This window comes from Oculina patagonica, chromosome 1 (genome assembly GCF_052425735.1).
Source record: "Oculina patagonica isolate OP01 chromosome 1, crgOcupat, whole genome shotgun sequence".
In the NCBI taxonomy this organism is placed as follows: Eukaryota; Metazoa; Cnidaria; class Anthozoa; order Scleractinia; family Oculinidae; genus Oculina; species Oculina patagonica.
The window spans coordinates 1,042,897-1,053,433 of record NC_135758.1 but is presented as its reverse complement, the minus strand read 5'-3'; the positions used below and the strand labels follow the sequence as shown (position 1 = coordinate 1,053,433).

Below are 10,537 nucleotides of genomic sequence, written 5' to 3'. Positions count from 1 at the left end.
GCCTTCAAGAAATTTCAGAGGTCCGTAATACGCACTTGCATGAACTGTAAACTTTAAGACTCCACGGGTAAATATGTGCAGGGGGGCAAGGAAATAAACACATAATAAGTTATTTCTAAAAAAGAAACTTGGAATTATCACAATTAAACAACAGAAATCGGCTCCAGCGGGCAGACTGGCAGGTAACTGGTCCATAATTCCATGTAGGAGTACGTCAAAACTTCTATAATCGGACAATAATACCATGCAATCAGTGCGCGCGATATCTTATGTTTTTCCCTGTATATGCATTTGCTCGCGCGCACGAAAAAGAAATACGCTTTGATCGAAGTTCGGGAGGAAACAAAGCTAAGTATCACATCTGCCACGAATACCCTGGTTTAACCAGCCAAGAAATTTATAAAAGAAATTGAGAATATTCTAGCCGACAATTTCTCTTAGCGAACCAAAACTTTCTGATAATGTTCACGTAGATTTGTCTTAAGTTTGTCTTAAGCCAGTCGCGCGCGCTTATGGTCTATAGCATTTAACTGACGTCAACAAACAGACACATTCGTAGTAAAGCTTGTAGAAGAAATTTTCTTGCCGCTCACCAGCCACGATTTGTAATGTCGGCAAAGAAGAAACATGCTCCCTCTGTTTTACTTACAGACGATGAAAATGACAAAATTCGCGACATATTAGGACAAAAGAGATACGTGAGTATTTTAAAGACAGGATTTAACAGGTCGCTAATTTAGTTGCGACCTCTTTGCAGTAGTTTTCCGCAACCATACAAACTTTCTATGAACCAAAGTTCTTCAGTCACAAATCTTAAATGTGGGAAATTGTAAGCCGGAGAAGCTCGATTTCAGTATCAGAGTTATGGTATCAAAACATAATAGAAAAATTTGCGAGTACGTTTAAAAAACTGTTTTTCAAATGGTTGTTAACGCTTGGCCAAACGGAGTCGCAGAAAGACGCAAATTTTGGCCAAGACTTGCGTGCACTTGCGTGGACTTACGTTCATATTGGTCGGGTTTTAAATTTGCACGCAAGTTGGCGAAAGTATTTCACCGTTTGGCACACAACGCAAGTCACAAGTTGATCGCACTTCATTCGTTTGCATGTTGGTTTTATTTTGACCGCCTTGAAATGGTTTTTTATATGGCTTTTGAAACTTTCGTGCACTTGCGAGTAAACTTGTGAATCAGTTTGGCCTCCCAACGCAATTCTGTATGCGAGTTTAACTCATTCACGAATAATATCTTCAAAACAGGACAAAATAGTAACAAGATTAGTTCAAGTGGGCTGCTGGATGTAAAGCCTTTATAATGGAGCAACTTTTCCTTTTTTGTCTGTCCTTATGTACTTCTTGTCACGATAAGTTTGGACATTTCATACAATGTTAACGTGACACGGTAGCTAGCTAAGCTTGACGTGTTTTCCTTTTTTTCAGTCTCTAGCAACAGGCGTTGTTCAACTGTTCCTTGCTTTACCAAAGGACCGAACTCGATGGACTCACATCGTTACAGGAGTGGCTTGTCTTGTGAAAGATGGTTCACTAAAATCCTACTACATTAGAGTTGTGGACCTCTTTGTAAGTACTATCAGTAAAAGAAACTTTCAAAAGCCTGTTTCACACTTGTGTGATAGGTACAAGGAGAAGCGCAAGCATAACCACAAGGATGTTCACTCTTACTTTAAGCACAAGCATAAGGCGAAATATACGCAAGCGCAGTGCGATTCAAAATGCTGATAATCATTGCATGATGCGAGTCACATCAAGTTAGAACGAGAAAAAGTTTATCTCTCCTGAGCCTATGTCATGTCGGTTCACACACGTTTTTTACGCTTATGTTTAAATATGCCTGGCTCAGCGTACAAGTGTGAACTGAGCTTAAGGTGGATTTCCACTGACGCGTAATTTTTTATGTGCGTTTACGTGCGTAAAAAAATTTAGAGACAATGTATGAACGACTTGTGTACAGCATTATGGTGGATTTCCACTGACGCGTAATTTTTTACGTGCGTAAAAAAATTAGAGACAATGTATGAACGGCTTGCGTACACGTTTACGCAGGCCGTTCATACATTGTCTCTAATTTTTTTCACGCACGTAAAAATTTACGCGTCAGTGGAAATCCACCATTACACTGCATTTTTAAAAGCTGTTTATAGTAAAACAAACTCCCTTTACATAAATGACAACTCGATTAATAAACTCGTTTCTCACTAAAATTGTGGTTTATTACGAAGTCTCGCAGGCAAATTGCTTCTGTCTTCGGCACAGCATCGGTGCATGATTGTTTGCTTGCTAATGAAATATAATGATCAGTTTTATTTGAGATCTGATTGGCCTATTATAATTTATGAACACCAGAGAAATAGCCCTTTTATTGCATATTACCTAAAATACAATGTAGTTCTATCAAAAACCATTCAATATCTGTTCTTATGAACAAACATGAGTATTTCGCTCGTTGGCACTTACCGATAGGTACAACTAGTAATAGACCCATTTCTCTATGTTACAAGTTTCTTGCTTTTCTAAAGCTAGAATAAATAACCTATCATTTTTCAAACAGTTTTTAACCAAAAAATTCTTCCTCATACCAGCTCTAATCAAAATAGCACTCCGGTATTATTTTCACATTTTTTTGAGCGTCTAGCGTGAAAACCTCTCCTGATCAAATTGCTCTTTATTGAAACACATGTCTACATGGGGGTTAGTTTATATTTCGGCGCGTAATTTAACTCTTTCGCTAAATGCCTTGATAGGAAAGATTATTATTTAAAAGCTTTTAATTAAAGTCTTAGATTATCGCGATAAAACAAATGTGAAATTCACTTGACAATGCTTTCTTTTGTGTAGCATTTTGGTTTTATTCACATTATTATTGTAATCAAAATGGTAACACGATATAGCAAAAACTAAGTTTGACTGTGCCGAATCTTTGAATCGCAAACTGTGCGTGAAAAGTAACTAGTAATGTACCAATAATAGTTTTTGAAGACTTTTCAAGGCACACTGTTATATGATTGTATACAGAACTGGGTCTTTTTATCTACACAATTTTTACATTTACTTTATAAGAGCGCCTGGAACAACTCTGTCTTTTGAAGGTTTTGTTTTCTCTTCTTGACACAGAATCAGGAAGTTAATTGGGAGCAAGAGCTGTACAAACAATTTAAATACAGAGCGGCTACACCGACCTTCCACACATTCAATGCACATGTGAGTGTGTAATTTATACTTGGTAACAAATATTGCAAAGGTAGTGATACTTCAGGCAAAAATCCGCCATCTTTTCTTTTGTCAGAACTCGCCGAGCACATTTTCACGTTTAAATTCCAAATAGAAATAAGAACTAAGGAAAATAGACTAGAAAAAGCTCAAGTATCAAGGGTGTATGTAGGTTAAAATATAAGCTAGGCAAATTTTAAAAGAAATACTAATGCCAAATGTTTCAAATATAGCAGAAATTTTAGTTCTTTGTTAAAATATGACGAGCTGAGATTCAGCACCATTCCCAACGAGGCGGCGGAAATTGATTGAAGTAATAAATAGATTTTGACAGAGATTTAACAGTTACTAAATATTTGATTGTTGTTTGGTGGTTGGAGTTCGTAATTACAGATGTTGAACAACAACGGCCAATGAACCCCTAATACCTAGGATTTCGAGGATAAACACTTAACTACAAAGATTTTTTAATCTGCAGTTGATATTTATAATATATGTCATCTACAACACCAGTAGAAACGTTAGGCAAATAAGAAGCTTACGCTGAATTTACAAATGAAGTACAAAACGAAATTAAAACATTCCAAATTTGATATCAAACTTTTTTTTCTTTTTCAGGATTGTCGAGCAGGGTTAAACTTCAGTGACGAGATTGAGGCGTCTGCTTTCCGTTCTGCCATAAAGGAAAGGATCAAAGACTTCAAACGAAAAAAGCAAGGTTTGTGAAAACTGAGTTACAATCTTATTTTGAAGCTACAATGAAATTAAAGCAAATTGCTTTCACAGCAGAGATCCTATCTTCTAAGCCAAAAAGGAGCAGCTTTAAACTACCCTCTTCTCCAATTTAGCCTCTTCATACATCGCTGAGTAATTTGATTCGCATTCATGCTGTATTTTCTTGAACTTCGCTTGGTTTAGAGCGTGTACAATTTTTCTCAATTATTTTATTTTGCACACTGGTGTACTTGTTTTGAAGCGTCCAAACCGGGTGAAATGCGCAAACACTTATCAAAGCATTGATGATTTTTTAACCAATGAGCTAAAAAATAAAAACCAATTGTGACCTGCCTTTCAAGCGTTGCATGTTTCTGCATTTGCGGTCTAAATATTTCGTTAAGTTTCTCGCATTTGTTCTGAGTAGCCAGGTCGTTGATTTTGCGTTACGACATTAGAAAACCGAGCTATTAGCTAAAAGCTGTTTTTTTATGCCATTGAATTACATCGGACTGTTGTTGTCACGCACTTTTTCGATTAGTATCACACAATCTTTTACTTTACTGTCACGCTTTTCAGAGGCTCGTGAACGGAAACTGATGGCTCAGCAAATGCAACAGATGCAGCAGATGCAACAGATGCAGCAATTGCAGCAATTGCAACAGATGCAACAATGGCAGAAATTGCAGCAAATGCAGTCAATGGTTGGCGGTCCCATGGGACGCGGCGTCCAAGTGGTTCGTTACCAGACTGTTCCCGGCCGCGGTTCGTTTGCTCAGCCAATGATGATGGGACCCCAAATGATGGGCCGTAAGAGACAAAGATCTATCATTTAATACTAACTAACCTTACTGCATCTTTTTCACTTTTAAATGCTCCCCCTCCCTCCCCTCTCCCCACCATCCCCAGTCTGGTTTACCGCCATGGAGGCGTACAGATCGAGATCAGGGAGGCTTCTGTAACATGAACTTCTCTATCAAAGTCGTTTGGAAAATTTAAGGATTTTAAAATTTTGGGAACAAGAATGAGGATTATAGACAAATCAAGTAGGTTTTTAGTTTAAAGTCTGATTCCTGTTTCAAAAGAGCAGAAACTGCGTTCCTCTTTTTGGATAAAAAAATTAAAATTAAAATTATTATTATTATTATTATTATTACAAAGTGAAGCTCTTGAAAACACATTTTGCAGATAGCTTTTTGTACAAACGATGAATGAAATTTATTTAAGTGACATAGATTAAACAAAATAACAAATTTCATGACACGTTCCAGGACTTCTCCCAGCTTGCCAGGTCTCTGCATTTCGTCCCCATAGCCCTTTCGTTTCTATTAGCCGGATGGGCCTTGGCACGAGAAAACGGAGGGCTCTGGGGACATAGAATTTTTGAATTAATTCGACTTATTTTGATTGGCTGTTTGGAACAAAGAATTCCTAAACGAAAGTCAAAAACATAACGACCATCTCATACATTCTTTTGAAACATCATGACTGCATATACGAAGACCGGAAGTCCTAGAATCAAGGACTGAAAATTCTGTGTCTCCAGAGCCCTTCGTTTACTCGTGCCTAGGCCCAGCCGACTAAGAGAATCGAAAAGGCTATGGGGACGAGAATGACAAGAAGCAAAGAAGCGATATGTAGAGATCAGACTGTTAAATAATCTATTTCACATCCATTATTTAGTTCGTCACGCTACAGAAGCGTTGCGTGACAGCTACACCACCTGGCTGCCTTAACAATTCTCTGTCTTTAAACTAGCTCGTCCCAGGGCACCGGGACCAATGCGCCAATTGGCTCCCCAGGCTTCAATGCAAATGCGGAGGGGAACGCCGAGAGGAATGGCACCAACTCGAAATGTCAGCGCCTCGCCCCAGGCTACTAGGCCCGGCGAAGGGGTGTATTCCACTGCACCGCAGTCCAGAAGACCGCCGGAAAAAAACACGCAAAGGAGAGCTGAGGCCCCTACCTATGGTAAATCAAACATAGAAACCAAAAAATTACGCAATTTGAAGAATGCACATGCCAAACGCCGATGACAAGGAATTCCCAATGGTCTCGATCGCAATTTTGTTTCGGATCCAACAGATAAGGTTCCCTTTAGAAATCCGAACTTTCTCAGTGCACTCTTTCAATGCGTATTGCAACTGGAGTAAAGGTTATGGGCCTGTAGTTGTGTAAAATCCTTCTTATTTCGTCCATCAAGTCACAAGATTTATCGAAGATTTAGGACAATAGATAAATGTTATTTAGGCAGGAGCCATAATCGGGGACGTTGACTGTAAGCGCGTGCTATTTCATTATTGGGGGTTGTCCCCATGATATGGAACAATTTTGCTCTTTTTAGCACAAATTGCGCCATCACGCGTGGTACGCGCCCGAAGCGCTGCGATTTGTTTGTGACGTCGAAGACGGCGCAATTTGTTCTAAAAATAGCAAAATTGTCCTTTATTATGGGGACAGCCTGGATCTCGCGCTTACGGTCTCCGTACCCGATTATGGCTCCTGTTTTTAGATCATTTTAGGGCACGCACAAGTAATAAGTTGTGCGTTGATTTAGTTATTGGTTATAACTTGTATTCTTATTCTTTTGTTAGATTCTATGAGGCCAGGAAATTATGAGGTAGCCCCTCCTCCACCAAAAAGACAACAGAAAGACGAAGAACCCATTTATGAGCGCATTTCTACAAGACAACAGAAAGGTTATAGCATAGGTTCAGTATATTCTTGCAAAAGTCACTGCAAACTGAGACCGAAAAAAAAGACTGGTGATTAAAATTTCATTCTAACTTTTAGTTATGTATGAGTAAGATGTTCTAAATGACTTTCTATAAGTGCTTCATTTCGTCTTGCGTTGATTGCTAGCCAATTAGAACAAAGATGTTGTTACTTTGTCCAATCAGGTGAAAAACGGCACCATGGTCAAAATATCTCCCGCGCTTTGCACCGAGTACACATTCTTTCCCGCGCTGAATGCCTAGCGCCTGTCACATGTTTTCTCTTCTTGTTTGAACCTCTGATTGACTTTTATTACGCTAATATTTCCTTTTTTCCCGACAGAAGTGGTGGAATCCTCAGATCAATCTACCTTACCTCCAATAGAAGCAGAAGTCGAAGACAAGAAAGCAAAGAAACAGAAAAAGGAAAAAAAAGGTAAATAAAGAAAGTCAAGCGACAGAATGAAGCGTTCCGAAAGCTGCAGTCCAAGTCAGTTGACTATCAGGCTACATGTTGTTCGAACACAGAATTTATTAAACTAAAATAAAAAATCCTAACCTTACCTGGTATATCAATAACGTATGGTAAAATTGTCGGTTCGCCACCATTTATACGGTTTTGTTGATAATTTTTGTTGTCATTAAGTTGGAATTTTTCCCCAAAAACGAGAGGTTTTATTGGCTACTTCGAGGTCACATGACATCTAAAAATAAAACTGTTTCCCGCCAAGGAAACTCTGAGTGGGATCCGCTTTGCTTACATTTTTTTAACCTCGCAGCACGAAGAGCACTCTCTTACAAAATTTATGCGCGATGATAGGGATTTCTCTAAATGAATGCCTCAACACTCCATGCTATATTCTCACTCGATGGTAATAAATAAACGATTTCAATCTACTCGCCAGGTCTTTTTGGCGGGCTTTTTAAGAAGAGTGCGAAGGATTCTGATGTGAAGGCTAAAACAAAGGATAAAAAAAGAGACTCAGGCCCACCTCCAGAAGATACTACGGCAAGCCAGACTGCAGTCAGGCCGCAAGGTAAAACTCATCCCTTAACTGTTAACTTCGTGCGCTGTGTGGCCGTCTACATTGGAAAACACTTCACTATTTCTAGCTTTGTATAAAGGCCGGAGGCGACCCATTATTGGTCTCCAATCCTTCTCAGTTATTATGTATGCTCTCCCTGGTAGGTCGTCATTTTAAGTCCAGTTTTAATACTAAAACAAAGGCTTTTTAATTGACTGGCGAAGACTTTAGGGCACCAAAAGCGACTAACTTTAGGGCTGTTGTCTTTTAAAAAATAAAATGATTGTACTAATGTTTATTTTTTTATCGCATTTCGCCATTGATAGAATCAGTCCAGGAACCACAGCTTGCCGTGGCTCCTCCGTCGGCCCCTCCAGCTCCAGCACCTCCGCCTGCCCCAGCTGCTCCGCTTGCCCCGGAACCTCCGCCTGCTCCGTCTGCCCCGCTTCCTCCAGCTCCTCCTCCTCCAATGTATCCTTCGGATGAGTTCTTCTCGCCTGCCGTGCCACCACCACCCCCACCACAGACACAACCTGTAGCAGCACCACCTTCACCGATGGAAGCTGATGATGGATCAATGCCTCCCCCACCTCCACCCCCAGGACCTCCTCCACCACCACCACCTCCTCCTCCTCCACCGCCTCTTCTAGATTTTCAATTTACAGACAGTGCTGTGGGTGGTGGGACTATGGGTGGATTTGAGAGCATGGGTGGAGGGGGAGACGTTGGACCGGCATCATTTTTAGACGGTATTCTCGCGGGACCACAGCTGAAAAAGGTAATTTATCCTTTCTTGGCCTGAGTAAAAAAAGACGTTTTTCTTCTCACCCCTTCTGGCAAGATTCATTCCAGAAAATTCCACACCGATGACTTAGCTGTACAGAGCTGTACGGATCTTACGCCATCAGAATGGATCTTGTGTCACCATCCCTCCACTACCTACGGTCGATAAAAAATGATAAAATCTTTTATATTTTAATAGGCCATTTCCGAGTTACCCTTTGCCCCTGTTTCAAAACAAGTCTACGTGCGAAACCATTCATATGAAAATGAGTTTCACCTACAAGTCTATTTTCATGCAAATCAAACTCATTTTCATCTCAATGGTTTTGCACGTAGACTCGTTTTGAAACAGAGGCAAAGGGTAACTCGCAAATGGCCTATTACCTTCTGTGTCCTCAGAGTCGGATCGAATAATTCTTCTTGTTTTTTGCTCGCAGGTTGACAGAACACTCGCTCCAAAACCACAAGAAGAATTTACAGGAATGATGGGGAACTTGGCTCGAGCATTAGATGAAAGACATAAAGTCATGCATTCTTCAGGTAAACATTTCATTTTGTTTCCTCCGTGGTATGGGAGAAAGGCAGCCACAAAAAATAATGTTCTTCAAATAATAAAGATATTTTAACAGGGAGTCTACGTCACAAAAAGTGGTTTTCCCTTCGGGAGAGGCGTGCGAAAATTTTTTAGTGATTAAGTTTTCCCGCCAGTGGAAGGCACCGGCGCATAACGTCGTCTGTGATTGGACAATTTACCTATATAGTACAAAGTCTTGCTTTGATTGGTTAATAAATTAAACTTATGTGTGCAGAGCAGGTAACGTCCGGTTTCCTGGTTTGAAATTTTTTCTGATTGGCCGTTTTTATACCAGAGACGAGTTACCCGTCTAGACGAGCTTCGGCAAAAATTTTGTTGCTCGTCTGATCTGGTTATGCGTCTCTAGTATAAAGACGGGCACAAGACGAGTTACCCGTCTAGACGAGCTTCTTAAAAGACGGATACCGAAAGGAAGCCCGTCTTTATACTAGAGACGCATAACCAGACGAGAAACACAATTTTTTCCGAAGCTCGTCGAGACGGGTAACTCTTCTCTAGTATGAAAACGGCCATCCAGTGATTCAGAACGTTTGCCTTTGCTGCATGAGAGCGCATTTTAGTAACTTGGTAGTTGAAGACTTTTATTTCTCGTGGCCTGTCTGCTTGCAATTTATTAAGTAGTAGATAAAATATGAGCGGGACTGATCTGTATGGGCGTTTACAATGGCGAGCCGATAGGCGAGTCATTGTAAACGGCCATACAGATAGGACGCGAATATTTTATTCTACTTGTGAAATGAAAACAATAAATTGAATGCAAAGTTTTGTTATGAGAATCAGTAGAGATCTGTATCAAAAGTTAATGAATGCTAATTAGCTGAGCAGGAGTCTGTATTAAAAGTTAATTCTATTGTTTGATTTGTATTGGGGTTTACATTTGTGTACATGTGATCTGGGATTGGTTTGCACCCTAATGAATAGTTAATGAATTTTACAAAGTATGTTTGTGATCATCTTTTTCTCAGACGAAGATGATTCTGATGACGAAGATGATGACTGGGATGATGATGAAGATGAAGATTGGTCAGACTAAAAAAACATTCCTTGCACTAGAACCTTTATGTGATACTTTTATATTTCTTTACTGTACAAGATAAAAACTTCTTTAAATATTAAAATGAAGTCAAATGATCTGTTTCTGGGTAGTGTGTAGTAGGTGGAGGTAGACAAGGGGGCGGGAGCCGGGGAGAATAGGACGAGGTTGGGGTACGGGAGGCAGGCAAAGAGAGGGCGGGAGGCAGGGTAATGGGCTCGTCACGAAGAGTAAGATTCTCAAGATGGCAGGAACTGGGAGAAAGAGAGAAATTTTGCAACAGTTCGTTATATTTAGTTACAGAAATAGATCAGAAGCGGCAACTGCGTCTGCGAGTAAACAAACGTTTCTGAATGCCACTTTCTCGTGGAAGGCGTGCGCAAACAAAACACTGGTTGGAGCTATAGGTGGGGTCCTCTCTCCTCGGCAGAGGCCTCTGTCGTGTTT

General features: G+C 40.1%; 1 protein-coding gene across 2 annotated transcripts; it reads left to right on the top strand.

The window, feature by feature from the left end:
• Positions 1-557: 557 nt before the first annotated feature.
• LOC144647837 (uncharacterized) lies at positions 558-10,188 on the top strand. 2 transcript variants are annotated; one of them, XM_078507549.1, is made up of 12 exons: positions 558-698; positions 1,439-1,579; positions 3,131-3,217; positions 3,845-3,944; positions 4,520-4,750; positions 5,699-5,911; positions 6,535-6,639; positions 7,001-7,090; positions 7,560-7,691; positions 8,006-8,457; positions 8,900-9,002; positions 10,023-10,188. In XM_078507549.1, the coding sequence occupies exons 1-12, from the start codon at positions 609-611 to the stop codon at positions 10,088-10,090; spliced, it is 1,812 nt and encodes a 603-aa protein (XP_078363675.1). In that variant the 5' UTR covers positions 558-608; the 3' UTR covers positions 10,091-10,188. The 2 variants fall into 2 exon arrangements, with proteins under 2 accessions (XP_078363675.1, XP_078363670.1); XM_078507544.1 differs by having other exon boundaries at positions 6,998-7,090.
• The last annotated feature ends 349 nt before the right edge of the window (positions 10,189-10,537 follow it).

Coding starts and splice junctions, on each gene's coding strand:
- LOC144647837 (XM_078507544.1), top strand. CDS start 609: ATGTCGGCAAAGAAGAAACATGCTCCCTCTGTTTTACTTACAGACGAT. Junction 5,912..6,534: donor AGCTGAGGCCCCTACCTATG/GTAAATCAAACA, acceptor TTCTTTTGTTAG/ATTCTATGAGGCCAGGAAAT. Junction 7,091..7,559: donor ACAGAAAAAGGAAAAAAAAG/GTAAATAAAGAA, acceptor TCTACTCGCCAG/GTCTTTTTGGCGGGCTTTTT.